The following is a 24261-nucleotide window of genomic DNA, read 5'->3' on the forward strand; positions in this document are numbered from 1 at the left end:
ATGTTTGGGGTCCTCTTTTGATCTGAATTGCCACCTTGAGAGGTAACCTGGTAATCATTATCTGGATTGGGCTTTCACCTTCATGATCCTTTGTATTTCTTCCTGGGCATCTACTATTTTGAGCAATGCCTGCTTATTCTTCCACGATAACCTTTCCTTGAAATTTTTTCAATGGGGCAGCATCCATGTCTTGAGGAAGCAGACCGCTTCATCACTTAACAGTTCTCATTGTCAAAGAATTCTTCCACTTCAAATTTGGATTTCAGTGCAAAGCTTTCACCTGTAGGTTCTTGTCCAGCCTATCCTTAGGCATTATGGAGAATAAATCCCCCCCTTCTCTCTGCCAGCACAAATTTTGCTAAACCGCTATTATTCCTTCCGTTAGCCTTTTGTCAGTAGGTTAAACATATTCAGGCCTTTTAATTGTTCATAGGATTTAGCCCCCAAGCCATTTGTACTGCTCTTCCTTACTTTTTTTCCAAGGTTCTCAGTATACTCATGATGACCAGAACTGGCCATACTACCACAGATGCAGTCTGACTGGTACAGTGTAGAGCAGAATTGTTGTTTCAACACTGTTATCTCTACAAATGCAGACCAACCGGCTCTTTTGGCAGCTGCAGCACACTGACTTAATCAGAATTTAATTAAGCTAAAACACCTGCAATGAACGCAGCATATAACAATTCATAACACAATGCCATGTCAGTCAAAACTAAAATCCAGTAACAACTTTGGAAGGGGTTGCATGTGGGCTCTGACCTCAAGCCATCTGATTTATGTCCTTATTTATAAGTTAGTAAAGAATACACATCCACCTTCTTTCCACTACATCCCCCATATTACACCCATCGCATGTAATAGGAAGCTCAAAAGAGCGAAGCAAGAGCCACTTAGCCACACCTGTTAAGTTGGAACCGTGAAGCTGATGTTTGAAAAGAACTTTTCTTGGCACCTCCTTAGAAGACTAGATGACACATCTAGCCTCATGCTGAAACTGGGCTACTAACACCTGTTGCACTATTCAGATCTTGGAAGGTAAATACCCTTGTGCCCCTGTAGAAAAACTACCAACTCAAAAAAAAATCTGTTTTTCTCACTGTATTTTTTTCTATTTCACTGGTGTCCCAGGACAGAAAAAGCAGATCCCCAAAGTTATTAATTCCTGCTCTAAAATATGAGGCAGCGTGACCAATGGATGGCCAGGGGGAATTGGAATTATAGTTATCTAGAACACCAAGGTTACCAGGTGTACAGTAGCCTGGACTATTCACATACCCACAGACTCATACAAACAGCCAATGAGTAACAGTGCTGCTTGTTTGTACAAGAGATCTGCAAATGATGGGTAACAGATGCCGCGGTTTCTTTCTCAGATCCTGAAATCGGCATTTGCATTCCATTTTCTTGCTGCTTCTAAAGGATTAAGGTTCATTTCCATCATTAAAATAACCTTTTGCACCAGTGGTCTCAGGAAGTAACTCAAATTGGAGGCACAAGTACCATTTCTACTTGTCTGTGATGTCTGAAGTGGAAGGGTGTATTTAGGATGTTGTAGCACAGGAGGAGACCAATCAGTAAGGGAGGGTTAAATCTCTGCATCTTTCTACACGTCAACTTCAGGATGACCTGCCTTTTGAAAATGTGTTTCCTTTTTCTGCCAAGATGATTCAATCTTCCAAATGAAGATTTTACACGATAGAGATACATTCTGCAAACATAACATGTTATGTTATGTTATGCTATGCTACCACCCATTCGTTTATGATCCCTCTCTTTGCATGAGCAAAAGCAGGTGAGGCCATTTAAGAACTGGGTCAAATCCTCATTTAGCAGTGCTTATTTTAGAACACGGACATACACACACTGGAGGCAGGAGGAATTAATCCCTCGTGAAGTAAGCAAAAACCTGTTTTTAGGGTGCAAGGATTGGTCGTCACAAAAGACAGCAAGAGACAAACTCGGTAAGATTTGGATTAGTCAATTCCATTTTAACAAATACACACTTTAAAACTTTATTTATATAAAAATCATTTCAATTTAAAAGCATTGCAGAATGAGTAAGGACTCAAAAAGAACAGCAGGATGTCCCCTTCCCCGGGGTGCAGAGGAAAAGCAAAAAAAAAAACGAGTGTCAATGAGTGATTAGTTTCTTCTACAGCACTGAATTGGTCAGTGGGGAAGGGTAGTTTTGGTTCATCTGGATTAAAAAAGGAAATAGTGTTTTACATTAGAAAAGTTGCGCAACCCCTCAGAGGGCCTTGATTTATATCTTCAGTTCTCTCCCCCCCCCCAAAAAAAAAGGTAAGAAAAACTGGACTGGGACAAAGCAGAGGCAGTAAAACTTTTCTACTGTAGACCTTCCCCTCTTGTGCAATGGGGAGGCAGAGAGAAGCCAAGAGCAACCGAATTCCTTCCAGTTGTTGGGTGGAGGCAGAGCTGTGGGGGCAAGAGAGGCTGTAGTCCTCTTCAACAATGTAAGGGCAACTGGCGCCAATATGGTGCCCAGAGTAATGCATGATTGCCCATTTTACTGCTACTTTGCAGATTAAAGGCAGAGATCTGTAAGCAGACCCTAAATTCCTTATTCCCTGAAGAAGCAACCCACTAAGGTGCACATTGTGATCCTCACCCAAGAGTCCTTTCTCTCCTTCCTCTGTTTAGCAGTGATAGATTAGTTCCTTGTCTCCCCCACACAGTTGTCTCTATCACCTCTCCCCAATCTTGTGACTACATCCAGGGCAACAGCAGGACTCTTTGATTTCAATGCAAGGAAGTGGGGGGAGAGGGAAAGGGAGGGAGAGGGAGAGAGACACAGAGAGAGCACGCAGGAGGGAACTCTCTGCCAAAATCTCTATGGTCTAGGGATTGGCCCTCTGCACCTGAAATTAGCCAAAAGCACCAAGCTATTTCACAGTAGGAAAGAAAAGGCACAAGTAAATAGTGACCGATCATAGTTTCATTCCCTTGCCTGCATGGGAGGATATGGGCAATATTTACAAATGGCCTTCTATCCCTCATACTTCCTGCCTCACCAAGCTTTCTATCTCATCAAGCTCTCTCTGCAATTTGTGGCCCAACCTGGGCAGTCACCACTTAAGTCAGTGACCCAAAACCAGATGCGTCACACTGCCCTCTCCACTGAGAAGCAAAATGGACACTTCTAGGTATGAAGACTATTATGCCCCTTCCACCAACTGTCATTTAACATGCTCCATCCTCTTTCCCTCCCTTAAAGCACTAAGCCCCAAGCATCTCTTCTCCCACAAATAAATAGCTTCCTAAACTCTGAGTTGATCCATCTCAGAAAGGCCATCAAGAAGCAACTAAGAGACAGGAGAAGGGGAAAAAAGAGACAAATCTATTATTTGTCCTCAGCCTATGAGGATAAAGAAGGTACTTGTCTCAAAGAGGCGCATCCTGAAGGGCAGATGACGCAAATGCAATCACTCCCAAGCTGATCCCTTTTGTCATCTTGCCCCTTCCCCACCAACTCCCCCCAACTAGGAATGTTCCAGTATTCCCAGCATCCTTTGTTGCAAACATGAGTGACACACAAAAATATATTCTATAGGCTAAGAGAAGATGGAGATGGCTTCTCTCTCTGCTTTTTGGAAGAAGAGAGTCAGCATCTCCTTAATAAAAACAAGTTCCAGTATGATTGAGTTTGGCTGACATCCATTTGCTCCGATTGTTTCCATCGGCTTCTGTAGATTGCATCATAAATGTGTATTTTTTAAGTATCTGCCTTTGTTGTGTAATGAGATCCACCAAGAGTATTTGGTCTTTAGGATTTTTTTTTGAATAAAAAACAAAAATATGATGTCCAGAAGTTCAAATTCTACAGGGAGAGGTGAGACCCTGTGGGCTCAGGGACCCAGTCATTTGGCTACATGGCCCCAAGGTTTAAAAAAAAAAAAGCTCAGTCCATTTCATCATAAGAGTTATATAAAATATGTTATGAACCCAAAACTGAGAAGGCAGATGGTAGCATCTCTAGATCTTCTGCTGTGGAAAAACACAAACAAGTTAACATTAGCTATAATGAAAAACAGCAAAGGGCAGCTTTATCCATGGCAATCTAATCCCATAGAATCAATCCAAACCTCAGTAATTTAAGTATTGCTCATCCTCAACAGCAAATATTAATGTCTTTTGTGTAAAAGAAATACACAGGATTTGACCCTAGTAAAGTATGATTGGGGAAAATAAGGATTCAGCAAACACCCCCTTTTTAAAAAAAAACACAAACAAACACAGAAGTAGAGGGTTATTATCAGAAAGCAAAGACATACCATAGGAGGATAAAGCAACTGGTCAATTTCCTCAAGGGATTCGTGCCTTTCCTCCTGCTGTAGACATATGTATGGTTAGTAAGAGCAGCACACTGGGTTCCAAGTAGGAGAAGGAGAGGGAGAAAGGGAGAGACAAAGAGCCTAACTAAAAATCCACTCAGAGAAAGTAGAGGCCAAACGAAGGGAGGAGTCAACAGGGTTGGTTAGTCATTCAGTTAAAAGTGTTAACATCACTTTAAAAGGAGGAAGGGGAAGAAATGGTTAATATTTGCATTTTTTTTCTCAAGACATTATCTTCTTAAAAATATCGTCTGTTCAAAGTTTGCTCAAAAGCAATTTCATAAAATTCTTTTTCTACCACCACAGAGATGCAGTAACTTCTGCTCTTTCCTAGCTTCCTCTGTGCAGAGCTAATTTCTCCAAATAACTGGCCTCCGACTGTGTCACACTGTAATTCTTATAGCTACAGTGCCAGGAGAATATGGGAGTGCAGATCAATTTATAAGGAGGCCATCAATTCGGGCAAGGATGCCCCACTGACCAAAAAGGCTCTCTAAAGATCTCCATCAACCAAAATCCCAGTATTTACCACCAGTGGTGCTCCCTTCATAGGTTCCATATCTTCCCCAGACCGGTCCAATGTCCTATTATGGTCCCGTTCATTCAACGTAGAGTAGTCTGAAATCAAGAGAGATATTGATGGGAGGGAAATTCTCTGGTGAAGCTGGCAAAGATAATGGCTTCCTTCCTCCTCCACAATCACATTATTGCTTACCAAACAACCAGCAAGCAAGGCTCATCTTTTATTTCCCTGCCACACATTAATCCTAACCCTTTGCACTCTTCCTCTTCTTGTCACCAATAATGCTAACTGCAAGCCAGGTCCTAATGGAACTGCCAAGCAGAAACTACTCAGTATGGAATACAAACAATTCGTTATGAATTTTATTTAATTTTAAGGGCAATTCAGGGGAAAGGAAATCTTTCCTTAGTCTGACCCTTTCTTTCTCTCTCTTTTTCAGGGTAACCTCTGGCACATTGCTCAAAGTTCAAGTATAACCCTTGGCTTAGAAGAAATTCTTCTCTGCTCTGCAGTCTAATGAAGTTATTAACTCACTCGTTTTGAGTTCAAAGCCTAATTCCTGAAAGAGTTTGATCAATCTGAGGGTTAGGTTTGTGTGTGCAGTAGCTGTACGCCTGTGAAAAAGAGCAATGAGCTGTAATAAGAATCCATACAGTTTGGTTCCATTCTGGTAAAGCTAGAGACTCTTAGATTGTCTCTAGCTTAAAGCTTTAACGTCACTATTTGTTGTAAGAAGTGATGAAAGCATCACGGCTACTAAAGATAACATCGCGAAAGATTAACAAGCTCAATGCTTGAAGGGGTTTATTCAAAGCAAGAACAGGTAATCCTCAACTTGTAATCATTCATTCATTGACTGTTCAAAGTTACAATGGCACTGGAAAAAATGACTTATGACTGCTCCTTGCACTTACAATAGCTGCAGGATCCCCGTAGTTACACAATCAAAAGTTCAGGTGCTTGGCAATAGGCATGTATTTACGAAGGTTGCTTCAGCTTCCCAGGGTTGTGTAATCTCTATCTGCAACCTTCCCAGCCAGCTTCTGTCAATCAGAGTCAATGGGGGAAGCCAGATTCGCTCATGGCCTAATGATTCATTAACAACTGCAGTGGTTCACTTAACAACCATGGCAAAAAAAGGTTGTAAAATTGGGTGGGACTCACTGAACAACCACCTTGCTCGGCAATGAAAATTCTGGTCATTTGAAAATTCAGTGCAAATTGTGGTCACAAGTCAAGGACTACTTGCGTCTAACTCCGGGGAAGGCAACCTTGGCTCTTTTATGACTCATGGACTTCAACTCCCAGAATTCCTGAGCCAGCCATGGCTGGCTCAGGAATTCTGGGAGCTGAAGTCCATGAGTCATAATAGAGCCAAGATGGCCTACCCCTGGTCTAACTGAAGCATTTACATCTCTACAATGAAACGGATTGGTGACATTCTGGTAAGCAGACATGTAGAAGGAGACATAGGAGCTTGGCACTTTTTTGAAGCTGCAAAGGGTGAATGGGTTTATCCAATAAAAGCTGCTTTAGATTGGTAAAAAACAATTTCTTTTATAAGATTGAAATTTACATACCTGGTCCCAAGTTTCCCATTTGGATCTCTTCCCGAGAGGATTTCTTGTCTAAACCAAAAATGAAATCAGAACAGTTAGGGTACCGAAATTCTCCTGAACTGCAAATGTAGGGTTTCTTAAAAATATTGTAAGTAGTGTATTTAAAGGATTAAGTAGAAATGGTGCAAGATTTTAGAATCTTCTTATTAACTTCTACACTGTAGATCTGAAGAGGGACATTGTTGTTGTTGTTGTTAGTTGCGAAGTCGTGTCCGACCCATCGTGACCCTATGGACAATGTTCCTCCAGGCCTTCCTGTCCTCTACCATCTTCTGGAGTCCATCTAGGCTCACACCTACTGCTTCAGTGACTCCATCCAGCCACCTCATTCTCTGTCGTCCCCTTCTTCTATTGCCCTCAATCTTTCCCAGCATTAGGCTCTTCTCCAGTGAGTCCTTCCTTCTCATTAGGTGGCCAAAGTATTTGAGTTTTAGCTTCAGGATCTGGCCTTCTAAAGAGCAGTCAGGGTTGATCTCCTCTAGGACTGACCGGTTTGATCGCCTTGCAGTCCAAAGGACTCGCAGGAGTCTTCTCCAGCACCATAGTTCAAAGGCCTCAATTCTTTGGCGCTCAGCCTTTCTGATGGTCCAACTTTCACTGCCATACATTGCAACTGGGAAGACCATAGCCTTGACTATACGCACTTTTGTTGGCAGGGTGATGTCTCTGCTTTTTAGTGTGCTGTCTAGATTTGCCATGGCTTTCCTCCCGAGGAGCAAGCGTCTTTTAATTTCTTGGCTACAGTCCCCATCTGCAGTGATCTTGGAGCCCAGGAAAATAAAATCTGTCACTACCTCCATTTCTTCCCCATCTATTTGCCAGGAGTTGAGAGGGCCGGATGCCATGATCTTGGTTTTCTTAATGTTTAGTTTCAACCCAAGTTTTGCACTCTCCTTCTTCACCTGCAACAAGAGGCTCTTTAGTTCTTCTTCACTTTCTGCCATTAGAGTGGTATCATCTGCATATCTTAGGTTGTTGATGTTTCTTCCGGCAATCTTAATTCCAACTTTTGATTCATCTAGCCCTGCCTTTCTCATGATGTGCTCTGCATATAAGTTAAATAGGCAAGGCGACAGTATACAGCCTTGCCGGACTCCTTTCCCAATTTTGAACCAATCAGTGGTTCCGTGTCCAGTTCTCACTGTTGCTTCTTGGCCCGCATATAGATTTCTCAAGAGACAAATAAGATGGTCTGGTATGCCCATCTCTTTAAGGACTTGCCAGAGTTTGTTATGATCCACACAATCAAAGGCTTTAGCATAGTCAATGAAGCAGAAGTAGATGTTTTTCTGGAACTCTCTAGCTTTCTCCATGATCCAGCGTATGTTAGCAATTTGATCTCTAGTTCCTCTGCCTCTTCGAAATCCTGCCTGTACTTCTGGTAGTTCTCGATCCACATACTGCTGGAGTCTAGCTTGTAGAATTTTAAGCATAACTTTACTAGCATGAGAAATGAGTGCAATGGTGCGATAGTTTGAACATTCTTTGGCACTGCCTTTCTTTGGAATTGGAATGTAAACTGATCTTTTCCAATCCTGTGGCCACTGTTGAGTTTTCCAAATTTGCTGGCAAATTGAGTGTAGCACTTTTACTGCATCGTCTTTTAAGATTTTGAATAGCTCAGCTGGAATACTGTCACCTCCACTAGCTTTGTTGTTGCTCAGCTTTTCTAAGGCCCACTTCACTTCACAAGAGGGACATATATAATACCATAATATTAGAGCTGGGACTGGAGTGGTTCCCACTCTTTTACTGGTTAAATATTTTTGGTAACACTTTAATACAACTTAAGATGTTCTTATTTTTATCCATGTTACAACTTTGCTCTTTCCAGGGGTTACCTGACGGGAAAGATCCCAACCTGATTCATGTTGGCTGAGGATTAATCTTATTTTAACTGGGGTTTTATTTAGGCAGGGACACATATAATTTTTTTAAAAAACTTGTTTTTAACTTTTGTATTTTGGTTTTTTAATCACCCTGTAAACCGCCCTGAGTCCTTCGGGAAAGGGCGGTATATAAATGTAATAAAATAAATAAATAAATAAATAAACTTTTAGGTGAACCTTTTTATTTATTTAGCGTACGGCGAAACATACATAGACTAGCAATATAATATTAACATTTCATCTAGATTACTAGAACACAATATAATATAAATGTCAAAAAGATCTATGTTTAAATACCAATGTCTAGACCAGGGGTAGGCAACCTCGGCTCTTTTCTGACTCATGGACTTCAACTCACAGAATTCCTGAGTCAGCATAGCTGACTCAGGAATTCTGGGAGTTGAAGTCCATGAGTCATAAAAGAGCCGAGGTTGCCTACCCCTGGTCTAGACCATCTAACTGCAGCATTGTTTATATTAAAAAAATCAGACACTGGACTGGTATATGCCCGCAGTTTACAGCTGGTCATGAGATGATCTACAGTTTGACGTGGGATCTCACACTGAGGGGAGGATGCTATGCCCCATTTATAACAGAGAGTCCTGGCAGATGCCATGTGAGATGCAAATCCTATCCAGGCTTCTCTATTGCTGACGCGGGAGTTCAAACCCTGACACCCTTTTTGTGGGGTCAATTTATATGTCTTCCTATGACTGGGCATCCAGTGACCCATTAGTTAAAGTTGTTGGGCAGATGCTGTGCAAATGCCAGTGGGGGATTCCTGGATTTGAGCCTTCTGGCTGATAAATGAGGAAGGTCGGCATGCACCGGTAGGAGCAGGTTGTTCATAATTTTTCCATATTCTCTCATTTACCCTTAAGGTAAATTGTGGTTTCTCCAATAGGCTGCATATAATTTTCTATAATCCCATTTTCATACTAAAAATGCCCAACTACAATTAGAGGGCAGTGCACTTTAATAATGATTTGTCTTTTCTGTCCTGTTTGCAATATAAACTTTTCTTTGCCATATAAACTATCTTGCTTCTTTAAAAAAAATCATTCCATAGATACATAATTTGCTTTTTGACCAATGAAGCATTTCAACTCCTGGTACTAGAATTTAGTATACAATTTAAAAACATTAATCAAGAAACTGTAACACCCCAAAAGAAGGGCGGAAAATTAAGTTTAACTTAGGGAGGAGGTCTAAAGGAATTTCCCCTCACATTTTTAAATATTAAAACTTAAATAATAAATGCACATTATAAAAACCCACATACAACACTCACACATAAACCATTCCCGTTCTCTTTAAGAACCTAAATTATCTGACAGATAATCTGACAGATTACAGACCGGACAAGGGGCTCAGATGATTGGATTACAGAGCACTGACAACTGCCTTCTTCCTTCAAGCCATCTAATCTTATTCTCTTAAAACCCACTTGGCCCCCTACGGCAGGGGTGTCAAACTCAATTTCATTGAGGGCCGCATCAGCATTGCGGTTGCCCTCAGGGGGCCGGGTGGGTATGGCCAGGGTGGGCGTGGCTAGAGTGTGTATGGCCTACTAGGTGGGCGTGGCCAGCTCTACCTCATTCGCATCAAGGGTGCCTATGGAGGCCTGGCCAGGAGTGGGACAGATCTGAGGGTCTCTGGCAGAAGGAGGGTCTCTGGGCCAGGGCCAAGGCAGTGGGGGCCGTTCCCTCACTGTTTCCAGGATGGCTTCGCGGGCCGCATGAAACAAACTTCGTGGGCCGGATCTGGCCCCCGGGCCTTGTGTTTGACATGTCTGCCCTACGGGCTCCATAAAAATCCATTGCTAGAATAGAACTATCAGGAAAAAAAGCATTATAAGTAGTTTTCGACCTATGATCACAGTTGAGCCCAAAATTTCCGTTGCTCAGCAAAACAGTTGTTACATGACTTTTGCCCCATTTTACGACCTTTCTTGCCACAGTTGATAAGTGCAGCAGTTGCTAAGTTAGTAACATGGATGCTAAGCGAATCTGGCTTCCCCATTGACTTTGCTTGTCAGAAGGTCGCAAAAGGGGATCACATGACCCCGGGGACACTGCAGCCGTCCTAAATACATGCCAGCTGCCAAAGGTCCAAATTTTGACCGCGTGACCGTGGGGATGCTGCGATGGTCCCAAGTGTCAAAAATGGACACAAGTCATTTTTCTGGGCTGTTTTAACTTTGAACTGTCACTAAATGAATGGTTGTAAGTCAAGGACTACCTGTAGTTCCTAGAATCAATTCCATCAAAGGAGGGAGGCTGAATGCATGCAGATGCAGCCTAATGCAAAAAGCTGAATTGTTCCAACACGCTGGTCACAACTGTTCTTTCTATCACCACAGCAGGCTATTACTTGGAGTGCAGCACTCTTTGGGTAAAATGTATCCAAAAGCACTTTTCCTGTCAGTTAAAACGTATGTTCGTGTCCACTTGATTTAGCTATTTTTGTACCCTGATATTTAGAACTAACAAGAGTCTTCATGTGAAATAGGAACCAAAGGCCAATTACCTCACACTCTGTTTAAAAGATACTGAACCAGAATCGCCCCATTAGTATAAAATGCCATGAAAGTTTCATCAATATTATTGGAACAGTTCTGTGAGGTCCACAAAACAATGATTACACTATAGGAATAATGCTTTAGTAAAAGCCCCTGTACCCCAGTTTGTGTTGATAGCGTAACACAAGACTGTGGCTCAAGAAATCTTAGGTCAGTGTCTGATTCCCTTACCTCCAGAGAGACTTTTGATCTGATTAAGTGCAGCGCCACCAATTAATGCACATTTTAAACTGAACTAAAAATTAGTGACAGATTTTATTTTCCTGGGCTCCAAGATCACTGCAGATGGGGACTGTAGTCAAGAAATTAAAAGACGCTTGCTCCTCGGGAGGAAAGCCATGGCAAATCTAGACAGCACACTAAAAAGCAGAGACATCACCCTGTCAGCAAAAGTGTGTATAGTCAAGGCTATGGTCTTCCCAGTTGCAATGTATGACCATCAGAAAGGCTGAGCGCCAAAGAATTGAGGCCTTTGAACTATGGTGCTGGAGAAGACTCCTGCGAGTCCTTTGGACTGCAAGGCGATCAAACCGGTCAGTCCTAGAGGAGATCAACCCTGACTGCTCTTTAGAAAGCCAGATCCTGAAGCTAAAACTCAAATACTTTGGCCACCTAATGAGAAGGAAGGACTCACTGGAGAAGAGCCTAATGCTGGGAAAGATTGAGGGCAAGAGAAGAAGGGGACGACAGAGAATGAGGTGGCTGGATGGAGTCACTGAAGCAGTAGGCGTGAGCTTAAATGGACTCCGGAAGATGGTAGAGGACAGGAAGGCCTGGAGGAACATTGTCCATAGGGTCGCGATGGGTCGGACACGAGTTCGCAGCTAACAACAACAACAAAAATGGAGCGTGACACATTTTATTTCCACTGCATGGAAGCCTCCAAGAACATCCAAACCTAGCACACCTGCGAGAATACCACATCTGAAGCAGAACATCTAGATTCAGTCACAGTTTTGTTCCATACAGTATTAACCTTGTGAACTCTCAAGCTTCCTCTTTCCGCTATGCATTCAAGATGGACAGTGATTAATAATTATATGTATTTATATGTAAGGGTGTAGGTATATACATATGCTGTATATACCATGTTTATATGTGTGTTTATACAACTTGTTTATATGTGTGTTATGTATGGGAAGGTAACAGCGTTCCGTGAGCCTTTGGCGTCTAGTCATGCCGGCCACATGACCACGGAGACATCCTCGGACAAGCGCTGGCTCTTCGGCTTTGAAACGGAGATGAGCACCGGCCCCTAGAGTCGGAAACGACTAGCACGCATGTGCGGGGGAACCTTTACCTTTTACCTTTATGTATGGGTACGCTTGAGAGCAGGCAACAGAATTTCATTTTTAATGTGCGCCAATGTGCCCACAGTAATCAATGACAATAAAGATTATCTTATCTTATTTCAGTATTTACCTTTTTGATTTTTATCGATGAGGGGCAAGGTACTGTCATCAAAGGAGTTGCCACCCTGGCTTCTAGAGGTGTTATTCAAATTTACCTGTGGAAAAATAGTGGAAATGTTCAATACATTTATAATGTCATGAAAAACTGTTATTTTATTCTATCTTTGGCATGGACTGGTGCCAACCAGCTCTTGGAAACTTTATGATTCTGTGTGCTTGTGTGTGCACATATATATACCCAGAATATACTCTAAAGCAGGGCTGTCCAACCTTGGTAACTTTGTGGACTTCAACTCCCAGAATTCCCCATTCTGAGAGTTGAAGTTCCCAAGTCTTAAAAGTTGCCAAGGCATCTCAAACCCACAGTTCATGGGCCGCATCCGGCCCACGCAGTCCACGCCCATCCTAGCTCCACAAAGGCAAACATCATCCTGATAGGGCCCATGATGCGATCGGGCTTGACATCCATGCTCTAGAGTGAAAGCAAAACCACAAAAGCAAGCTTTTGCCAAAGATGGATGCAGCTATATTCTGCAAATTACATTTTCAACAGATGGCATGAATACAACATTTTTCACCTTCCTTCTTTGGAGCAGTGCAATCATCAGCATATGAGACTGGACTGGGAAGATCTGGGTTCCAAGCCCCATTTAGCAATCACCCTTAACGAATCTTATTCTAACCATTTCACAGAAATTACCTTAAGGGCAAGAGATAGGAACATACTGTAGATACTGCTTGAACAATAATAAGTGTCTTGAACTGGGTCAAGCTATCACGCATCTTACATAAAAGACTAAAAAAAAGGTCCCTGCAGATTTTACTCTGCTAGTCATTGCCGACTATTAGGAGGCAGTACTCATCTCCTTTGCAAGGCCATTGAGCCAGCACTGTCCAAAGACATTTCCACAATCATGTGGCCAGCATGACGTCATGGAGCGCTGTTACCTTCCCATCAAAGTGGTACCTATTTATCTACTTGCATTTGCATGCTTTCGAACTGCTAGGTTGGCAGGAGCAGGCCACAGATGGGTGCTCACCTCGTCGCGTGGCGTTTAGGTCTCGAAGCTGGGCTGCTGGTTTTCCAGTCAACACGCCCGGCATCTTAACCACTGAACTGCCCATAGCATATGAAAGCTATATTTAAATACATGTATGTGAATAAAACCAACTTGGCCCACAGAAGTAGCTTTCAGACTCATCAAGATCCCCATTTCCTAAACTTTCCACAACCGCATTTCAGCCCCCAGGTACCTGGAAGTCGGATTTCTTCCAACCTTCCTTCTCTAAGGGTTTCCGCAATTCTTTGTACCCCCATATGGTCTGCAGCACAAGAGCGGCGGCTCTGACTTCTCTTTCTGATCGGTTCCTAGGAGGAAAAAAAGAAAAGCAAAAGCAAAATGCATTATAAAAATCTGAAATAAGGAACGGAGTCAAGTGCACCCAGAAATGCTCCAGAAAATTGCTCCTCACAGGGAGACCACAAGCCTGCCGTTTCTGGCAGGTTTTGAGAACCAAGACACGAGGGAATAGTCAACCGCAGACAGTGCCTTTGAAAGGGCACCGAGTACTTCCTTCCCTTGTGGTAATTCTTGTTAACTGTTTTACGGCTGTTAGGAACCTTTGGATTGACCAATATTACAGCACTGGGTGAGTTTCCCTCAATCCTTAGCAAATTAAGTTTTAAATACAAGTGTAAGGACTTTTTTAAAAATGGGGGGTGGGGGTGGGGGAATAAGCAGCAAAGAGGCGATCAAATTTTGATTTTAGAAAGTTACAAATGGAGTAAGGGTCCACATACATTTGAAATAAGTTTGGAACTAATTATAAAGAATCCTTCCCATGGGAAATGCTTTTGTTTTGAATTCTTTTTTTAAAAAAACCAATTTATTGTAAGCTACCCAGGCTGTTTGGATAGTGATGTGGTGGCATCTAAATTTAATAAATAAATAATCAGATATTTTTGAACAAGGGACCCTGGAGTTACTTTTAAGAATATCTACCTCTACAGACAGACTGAGGTCAGAGATGCTATGGAAGAGGAATGTGTTATGTGATGGAAAAGGAATAAGTGTTATCTGAAATGCTTAAGACTGATTTGAACGTGGATTTTAAAAATGACAGGTTATAAGAATGACATGGAAAGAGATATTCCCCAGATGTTACACAAGTAATTGGCTTATGTCTTAATAATTAAAAGGGATATACAACTAACAAACCAAGAGAATGACCTGGGTAATTTTCTTGGTTTTTACTAGAGAGACTTGTTAAAGCTTTGAAGAATTTTGTGAAAAGGGACGAAGAAAACATGAAAAGAAATCAAGTTCTAGGTAGGATATTATTTGAAAGGATTAAAAGCTCAAGACTGGTAAATGTAAAAAGGAAGGACTAAACGTTGGTTTTATTTAATCAAGCTTAAAATTGTTATGGCATCTCTGGTAAGCCTTAATGGGACTGAAATGATGGAGCTTTAAGGATTTATTTTATGAAAAGATGATAAGTTATTAAATTTGTGTATATCTGTTATCCTGAAGGAGGAAGTTATTTCTTTATGGATTTCTTTTTCTTTAGCATATTGTTAATTTTTCTTTTCTATTTTTTTTCTTTTCTGTACTTTCTATTTTTTCTTTTTATTCTTTTGTTTAAATTATTATTAGTTTTCATTATTGGTTTTTTTTAAATAAAATTACTCTTTAATTTTTTTTAAAAAAAATCTAAAACGCTCACCCAGAAATAGACTTTTACAAAAAGAAGTGCAAGCCTCCTTTACTTCCACCCCCCCGCCTTGCCCAAAACTCTACCCACCCTGATTTGTTAATGAGCACCAGTTTCTCAATGCCTTGTGTCTCCCGCAGTTTCTTGGCTGCTTCCAGATTGTCAGCAATGACTTCATTGATGGTATTCAGCACAGAGATCACCGTGTCTTCGGAGAGGTTCTTTGCCTGTGTCTGCTGTCCTCCTGGAAGATTTTTCACCAAACTGGGAATGGCATGTTTACCTATGAGTAGGATTACATCAGAGCCGCAATGAGGAAAAAGAAATAGTATAAGGAAGAGTGGCCAGGTAGAAAGGCCGCCAGGGCCTCCTCCTCCATCCTGCAAACTGTACGCAAGATTTTTTATTTTATTTATTATATATATTTTTATACCGCCCTTCTCCCGAAGGACTCAGGGCGGTGTACAGGGCAATAAATATAAAAAACAGAATACAAAAGTTAAAAAACGATTAAATATAATGCCCAAATTTAAAGTTTAAAACAATAATTAAAAACACATTAAAACCCCATCCTAACCCATCAGACCAGGTCAGATTGCTCAAATAGATACGTTTTTAGATCCCGCCGGAAGGAGCGAAGGTCAGGGGCCATCCGGAGCTCAACCGACAAGCGGTTCCACAGGTCTGGCGCGCCCACAGAGAACGCCCTCCCCCTGGGGGCCACCAATCGGCATTCTTTGATCGGAGGCACCCTGAGGAGGCCCTCTCTGTGGGAGCGCAATGGAGGTTCACAAGTGAAATGTTGGAAGGACTTGCAGATGTTAATACATAAGCAAGATAATGGCATGCAACATAGGAGAAGCAGATGGCAGCCAAGACTTAAAATTACACATCAGGAAAGGAGACGAGAAACAAAATATATAATTGCACATGAATCCGTTATAATTAGTGAAGCTGTTAAATACAGCATAGAGAAGAAACTGCTGTTCTAACACTGAAAAGATACAGAAAATGGAAGGCATTCTCACTGCAATCCAGAAGGGACGGACCATGAAAAGGTTGCTGCTCCAGAACACAAACTACTTTTTTCTGTTTCAGAAAAATGACACATGTTACCGTCATTTGTAGTTTTCCCAAAAGCTACAGTGTTTTTAACCTAGAAGTAAATGTGTCAAAGCCATGTTTTCAAACGCTTATTGTGGGGATGAGGTAGGAAGGGAACGTAAAGCTCCAAAAATATCAAGCAAAGACATTATTTAATTCGGAGGGATTTTAGGGCCAGGGATCGGATTCCAGTAATCTTCCAGATATTTCTCAGCTACAAATTCCAGCAGCCCCATTAAACTTCAGCAATATCTGGGAGGGCCACTAATACCCCCTTCCCCTTGCTTTCAACTTCACAAAATCCCAGTGATCAATGATAAACAAATTCCTTCTCTTTAAAGGACACACTATCCGCCTTCCTAAATGAGGTAAGGCAACTCCGCACCACAAAGACCGAGGGGAATCCTCTTGGGGGTGGGGAGGAGGAAATGCAAGCTTTGTACTGGCCCTGCCTTTTCATCCATTCCTGATGCTGACTGGGAAGTAGCACAAAGCCTTTGATTTGGCCATTGGTAGTCTGGTATGGGGGGGTGCGGTGGCTCAGTGGGTTAGGACGCTGAGCTTGTCGATCTGAAGGTCGGCAGTTTGGCGGGTCGAATCCCGAGTGCCGCGTAGCAGAGCGCCTGTTACTCGTCCCAGCTTCTGCCAACCTAGCAGTTTGAAAGCACGTAAAAATGCAAGTAGAAAAATAGGGACCACTACGGTAGGAAGGTAACAGCGTTCCGTGCGCCTTTGGTGTCTAGTCATGCCGGCCACATGACCACGGAGACGTCCTCGGACAAGCGCTGGCTCTTCGGCTTTGAAACGGAGATGAGCACCGGCCCCTAGAGTTGGAAACGACTAGCACACATGTGCGGGGGAACCTTTACCTTTACCTATGACTTTTGTGGGATTTTTCCCCAAATGATACCTTCCTCCACCCCCTGCAGTAGAGCGCTTCTCCCTTTTCTTTCCCCTTACCAATCAGCTCTTTGTTACGGGAATCCACTGCCAGGTTGCGCAGGGCTCCAGATGCAGCTTTCACCACACGCTCACTGTCATGGGTCAGCTGGTCCGCAATGGCAGAGAGACCTTTCTCCTGGCGCAGTGCAGAGCGGATGTATCTCCCATACTGTAAGGAAGAACAGCAACACTCAGCTCAGAATATGAGCCACAACAGATGCAGCTAGCTGCTGGCATCGTCCAAACTGCTTCTCAACCTTGTGCCCATTGTCTGGAACTAGAATTCAGTCATGGATTCCAATTCCTACTAACTCCAGCCAGCACAACCTTTGATTACCCTCTCTAGAAATTAGGGCAGCTGTTGTCCAGGATATATGGAGGGTAATAAACTGATTGATTGAAGGCTGTTCTCAAGCATCATATTTTCCAGTGTTACATCTACATCAATCGATATAGTTTCTTTTTTTAAATGAGATTAATTCTATCAAGAAAGGTCACTGTCAACCCAATTACTGCCACTGAATATATTTTTCATGATCAGTTTTATCTGGTCATGACCAGCAAGTTTTTGCCACAGTTCTGACTTCGCTATTTTTTTTTTACTATTCTATATTGGAAACTCATCATTATCAGAGGCCAGGATCCACACATGCAACATCTTTAATCTCCAGCTGAACTCTCATTTAAAGAGATTTGAATGATAAGTTTCTGCAGCTGTGAAAATAGCAGGGTTAATTTCTGACTTCTTCCAGGCTGCCACTCTTAAATTGGATCAGCTAAGCAAGAGAACAAAATTGTGTTATGTGCTGTCCTAATCTGGGAAAGAGGGTTACCACGAGAAGGCTCACTGGATATTCTGCAAGTTAGAATCTTTAATCTACAGACTATCTTACAAGTAAATGTACAACTGCATGCATCCCGCCAACTTGGAGGCACATGCAATGCAGCGACATACATTCAGAATACATTCGCCTCAGGTAAGCTTTTATACTTAAATCTATGGTACCTGAAAGAAGAAATAAGAACAAAATGTGCATGGGTGGGGGTGGTGAAGGGGAAAGGACAATTGGTTCATTTCTCTGTTCCCTCTTAATCTGCCCATAGTTGCTTTTCTTCCACAAAGGGCTTACAGAGAGGGAATTCTCTTTCTGTGGCTTCCCTAAAGGCTCCTATGTTCAGAAGGCTTACAAGTTGAGCTTTAAATTTTGACCATAGTTTCCCACAAAACTCAGGAACTTTTAAGACAAACTAAAAACACAAATTTTGTATTAGGTCTAGCCTCCTTCTGCCAGAAAATTCTTTGGAGTAAATGGTGAGAGGGAAGCTGACCATTAACAATCGCCAAATGTTTAATCCCGTTGAAAGGGTCTTGGTGGTTAAAAGTATATGAAGTAGAGTCTCTGATTATTATTATCATTATTATGGTTGGCCACACAGTCAGCCAGATGTTTAGTTTGGATTTGATATTTTTGTCTACCTATTGAGTCCTTCTCAAAGACCTGTGATAGGCAAATGTTGTTTGATGGTGTTAACAGAATCATCACAGGATGTAAGCTGCTCCAAATAAAGCTGCCTTCTGCAATTGACTGACGGTGATTTTGTCAATGGTGATGGTTTTCAAGTCATGTCCAGATATTTTGGAACTGCACCCAAAGTGCCTATTATTATGGGTGCTGTCTTTTCCTTTCTTTTTCTACAGCCATTCTACTTCTCTTTGTAGGTCTTTATATTTTTAGGATTTTTCTCCAGTTCTTTCTCTTAATACATCTACCTCCCATTTTCTAGCATTACAACTTATTTGTTACTACTGTAGATATTTGTACTTTCATAATCCAAAAATACTTGAATTGTACCGTATTTGTATTGTTCTGTTATAATAAGCAGAAAATTGTGAAGCTCACATATAGGATTCTGAGTGTTTCTAGACAGTTATTCAGAAGGGAAAGGAACAACGTGGCAACAGGAAACTTTTAACAAACTGGTGGAAGAGTGTTTTTAACTTTTGCTTTGTTTTCTTAGGAATGGAACCACATCAATAGAGAAGTACAAAATGAGCCCCATACCTGTGGCTGCAAACACTACAGGAGGGAAGAGAATAGTGCTTTTTTTTTAAACTTTAAACTGAAAGTCAAATTTAATGGAACCAGCCAACCTGAACTTAAAGAGTTCTTGTAATGTTTATACTACAAGGTCAAGTCAACATACTGGACAAAAATAAATATAAAGCTGGATTAGTCACTGTTGCACACAATGATTAAGTTATGTCTGTTTCTGATTTTGATAGATCAGACACCTTGGTTGATTGTACATAGTTGTCTAACAGCCGCTATGGCTTAGTTTAATACTTTTGGAATGCATGGCCTGTTTGCGGTTGTGTTTTGGCTTACAGATAGTCCCTGACTTACAACAATTGGGGCCAGAAGTTCCATTACAGTTGTTTAGTGAATCACATCTGATTTTGCAACCTTTTTCTATTGCAATCGTTAAGTGAATCACATCCACGGTTGCTAAGTGAACCCAGCTTCCTCTATTGCCCTTGCTTGTTGGAAGCCAGCTAGGAAGATCACAAATGGCAATCACATGACCCTGCCACATTGCAACTCTTGAAATACATGCCAATTACACAAACTATGACCACATGACCACAGGGACTTTGCGATGGTTGTTAAGTGCAAAGGCTGGTCACTAAATAAATGGTTCTAAGTCAAGGACTACCTGTAAATATAAAGCTGGGTTGCATCACATCAACTATTACTCTTACATATGATGACTAAGAGATGTCTACTTCTGACTTTGGTGAATCAGACACTTTGATTGATTGCACTTCACATCTATCAAACAGCATTTATGGGCTTAGTTTAATGTGACTCTGGGAAAGCATAGCCTGCTTGCAATTGTTTCGACTTATGTAGCTTTGTGCCCTCCCCAAATCTCTAACCAATCTGTACAGTTGTGATGAAAAAGCAGCTTCACCATACGAGGAAGCGGCAAACAAGCTATGGCTATTTTAAAAGTCTCAAACTTGAGGGCCGGTCATCCGGTTGCTTGTCTGTTTCTGGCTTGATGTGATTTACGACTTAGCTCTTGAAGACAGGAGGCCACAGTGGCTTGTATAGAACATCTTAACGATTTGCAAACCCAGCCAACATTTGTTATCTTAATGTAATGCGGTACTTTTGTTGGCGTTACTAATTTTAAGGGGAACATATTTAACTTACAGCACTGCTTCTCTCTTATGTGGTTACTCACCGTCCAGCGACCAGCACACAGATTCTGGATGGCTCCTGCTGAGGCTTCTATGATAGCTGCGGTTTTACTCTCCTTTAACAATGAAATATAAATGCGGACAATTTCTGGCTGGAAAAGGAGTTCATAGCCTAGCAGAGGAAAGAGAACCAATTACACACAAATCCAGTCAAATTTTATGCCTCCCATGTCTTCCCTGCAGGCATCTATTAAGAGAACCTTCTCAATCAGAGCATTTTCCAACCAGCTTTCCAAAGATGACTGGTATCAACACTTGCACTTTCCAAGTTAGGGAAAAAAAGGCGGGGGGAATCTTCTTCCTGGCTGTTTGAACGTGTTTCTGCAACTTTTCATGGGTTTCTTCCTCATGTAATCACTCTGTTTTTGTAAATGGGGAGTTCTGCTGAGAGGCAGCAGAAAATTCTTCTAAATGAATAAACACACAGAGAACTAGGAGGACTCTGATAAATGGGACCCAATTCAGGAGGATGCTTTTTATCCACTTCCCCTCTCCAGCAGAGAATATGAAACTACTGCAACCATTTCTCAAGGTTTCCCCGCCACATTTACACATTACTGTGGAAGTCAAGATGGAAAAGTTCCTCAGGATCTCTAGTTTGTGCTGCACAACACACAGGAACTCTTTCTATTTCCAACTGTAGCAGGCCCTCAAGTTATCCCCATCCAATTTTCCATTTTGCTCTGCAATTCACGCTGTAGTGCGTACAAAGCTGGATTTATCGGGAAATAATTTTCTGGTTATCAAAAAGTGAATTTCATCTTTTTCCTGTTTACAGTCAGAAGTTAAGATCTCTTCTTTAAAAACTCCCCTCCTTTAGTACAAACAGTATGTACCAACTTCAGGTGAGTCTTGTTCAACTCCTTCTACATTGCACCATAATATTATGTGGCACTGATCCTTATCACAGTGCGGTAAAATAATTTAGTTTTAGGTGTAAACATAGGCTCTATTTAGCTTGATTTTTAGTATAAAAATGTGATGCAGGACTTCTCTTGCATCTATTTCTTCCTTGCAGCTGTATAGAAAGATTTCTTATCTGATCTGCCTGCCCAAGCGCTTTGTTGTGCAGCTACCTTTAACTGGCAGTTGGTCTCCCAATGCCTGATGCACAGATCTTCTGTGCCGTCATTTCTTATGACATACATCTGGCTGCAAACTGTAAGTAGTCCTTAGAAGGGTCTACATAAATTCTGTGTTCTGGGCTGCCGCTACTACTGCCAACACTTCTGGAATGACATCACTAGCACTAGTGATGATGGTTGCGGCGCTTATTCCCAGAATGGATGCCTTACAAGTGGCTCCTGAGATCTATAAATGCCTCTTCTCCATTCAGAACCACTGATTTTGATAGTTAGGCTCATCAATCAGAGACATGACCTTGATAGTTAGGTATACTGGCTCTATATAGGTCCTTTAGGTGGGATGTACAGCTTGTTTGTTACGCCTGGAAATTCCTTGAGTAACAAACACTTCTCTTGGTTATTCTGGTGAAGGAGACTGGGAATGGGGCTGAGAGATTGAGAATGGGTTTTGAAGACCTATGGATAGTAGAAGAAAATCCCATGATTTCTATGCGTCCTGCAGAGGCACATTGTTAGCCAAGCTTCAAGTCCTGGGCTTTTGGTGATGCATCAAACATCACTGGGGGCTAGAGTGGGGGAGGAGAAGGTCTATATTGATACTCTCTGGTAAGGAGGTACAAACTTCTGAAAAGTTTATCCCTTTCCTAATTGAACCCATTGAGGAACAGATCTAGCTTATGCCTTATTCCTTCATCTTCTCTGTTGCTTTGGAGATCTGAAGATAGAAATCCTGAAAGTGAGGTCATAGCTCTGGGGCCATCAGCCTTGTCATCCCATCTTGGGCATCTTTCTTGCCCTCTCTGTTGGCAATGGCCCTGTAAGCAGCCTCAACCTTCCAGGTGGCCAATCAGATCCTTCTCTAGTATTCCTTCACAATGATACACACACACACACACACACACACACACGTTTGTCTTCAGGCTGCTGCAAGACTGGTGCTAGCTGATGCCTAGTCCATCAAGGTGGACAAGTAGGTTTGTGTACAACCTTCATTCAGTCCTGCTACTTTGGGGGCAGTTTAAACTGGTACTGCAACTTGCTCCTCTGCATTCCAACTCTTTGGAGCCTTTGCAGTTCTCTTTGGAGCCCTTGCAGCCCTAGCAAGAGTTACAGAAATAAGACTACTGACTTTTCAACTGATTCGGTCAGCCTACAATTGGCTAATTTCCTGCCACACCTATCAACCACACCTTAGTTAGATTTGAGGTTGTTTATTAAGGTTGGGGGGAGGGGGAATTGTATTTTCACTCAAACCTCCAATAAAACATTTCTCAGCAGTATATGACTTACCACCTTTGTCTTCCTAAAGTCAAACATGTAAAAACAAATGCATGCGACAAAATCCATACAGGAAATGTAGTTAAAGAACAATCTGTTCTCCCAAGGAAAGGAGGAAGTTGAAGAAAAAATATATATATTCTGGAAATATACAAGATGTCTTACAACATAACTGTCCATCAGATTCAACCTTCTACAAATCTTCTAGATGTGCCTGAACGAAATGAATTCCCAGACAACATTGCTATAAATGCTGCAACGTGCATTTTTTGAGATACTAGTTTGGACATGGCTGACCTAACTCGGTACTGCCTATTTTGACTGGCATTACTGTAGTTCACCAGGTCTTGGACAAAGAGCTTTTATCGTCAACTAGTGCTTTATCTTAGGAAGGATCAAATTCAGGACCTTGTGCAAACAAAGCATGTTTGCTTTCACTGAGCTACTGTTCGTCCAACAGCAAAAGAAGTCATACCTTTTGCAGGGGTTTGTCTTTTGGGGAAGTCAACTATATCAGTAGAAGGATCCTCTGTCTGCTTTTTACCTTCAAAAGAAAAAGAAGGAACATAACACAAAGAAATCCTAAGATATAGATAGACACCCCCCACACACTATAGTATAGCCAGACACAAGAACTATAGTTCCAAACTTTGATTTCTTTTGCTCAAGGAAAAATGCACAAATAAAGGAGAGATTCACACCTACTAAACTATAATTAGGATACACAAAAAAGATCTGCCTTCACAGAAGCCAGGCTAATGAACTGTCTATTTCTGCACCATCTGTTACAATTACCATACAATTACCAGTAACTCTCCCCAAAAAAGTCTCTCCTAGCATTTGGATCACACAAAATTTAACTGGAGATGCCAAGAGTGCATTTGAAACTCCATGCATACCAAGCATCTGAATATGATCCTTTTCCATTTAATTTAAATTTTCATGTTCAAATAGGCTCTTAAAACCATCAGTTTAATATGCTGGTTAAAATCAGAGCCTCCAGACATGCGGACTTTCAACCTTCAGAAGTCTCACTGTTGACCATGCTGGCTAGGAAACTCTAGAAACTGAAATCTACATTATCAGGAGGCAGTTAGGTGTAAAAGGCTGTAGTAAGCCATCATGAGCCATCTGTTTCTTAGTTAAGATGCACATGAAGCCAGCCAATGATTTGTAAACTATAGTTTATAGCTTGATTTGCAATGGCCATCTGTGGCTTACTGAACCAATTACAGTGAAGCATGATGCACAAATACAAGTTTGCTTCTTTCCTATTAACTTACAGTCAAAATTAGAATCAATGTACTCTTCCCTTACCACGCTCAAATTCAGAGAATGAACTCTCTATTTTCTCATATTTATTTGTGTTCAAACCATGCTAGTATGCCAAGTAACTGCTTTTCTCCGAAGGCATCTAAAGTCATTTTACTCGATTTACTAAAAGTGAGTAAAATGAAGTTGACTATAGACTAGATGGCACTCCACCAGTTAGC

At 41.6% G+C, this 24261-nt stretch overlaps 1 protein-coding gene across 14 annotated transcripts in view; it reads right to left on the reverse strand.

Moving 5' to 3' along the window:
- Window positions 1–1688: 1688 nt before the first annotated feature.
- CTNND1 (catenin delta 1) overlaps window positions 1689–24261 on the reverse strand; it is a 71565-nt gene continuing 48992 nt past the window's right edge. For 9 of the 14 annotated variants that reach the window (XM_081343750.1, XM_081343752.1, XM_081343742.1 and 6 more), the window contains 10 exons: window positions 23244–23312; window positions 20390–20517; window positions 17159–17309; window positions 15185–15377; window positions 13634–13748; window positions 12390–12474; window positions 6459–6506; window positions 4885–4973; window positions 4296–4352; window positions 1689–4008 (listed from right to left, as the gene is read on the reverse strand). In XM_081343750.1, coding sequence (XP_081199876.1) covers window positions 3997–4008; window positions 4296–4352; window positions 4885–4973; window positions 6459–6506; window positions 12390–12474; window positions 13634–13748; window positions 15185–15377; window positions 17159–17309; window positions 20390–20517; window positions 23244–23312 — 947 coding nt within the window. In that variant the 3' untranslated portion in view covers window positions 1689–3996. The remainder of the gene's footprint in view (window positions 4009–4295; window positions 4353–4884; window positions 4974–6458; window positions 6507–12389; window positions 12475–13633; window positions 13749–15184; window positions 15378–17158; window positions 17310–20389; window positions 20518–23243; window positions 23313–24261) is intronic. The other 5 variants (XM_081343747.1, XM_081343744.1, XM_081343743.1 and 2 more) reach the window with 4 other exon arrangements.

This window comes from Vipera berus (assembly GCF_964194415.1).
Source record: "Vipera berus genome assembly, chromosome: 1".
Taxonomy (NCBI): Eukaryota; Metazoa; Chordata; class Lepidosauria; order Squamata; family Viperidae; genus Vipera; species Vipera berus.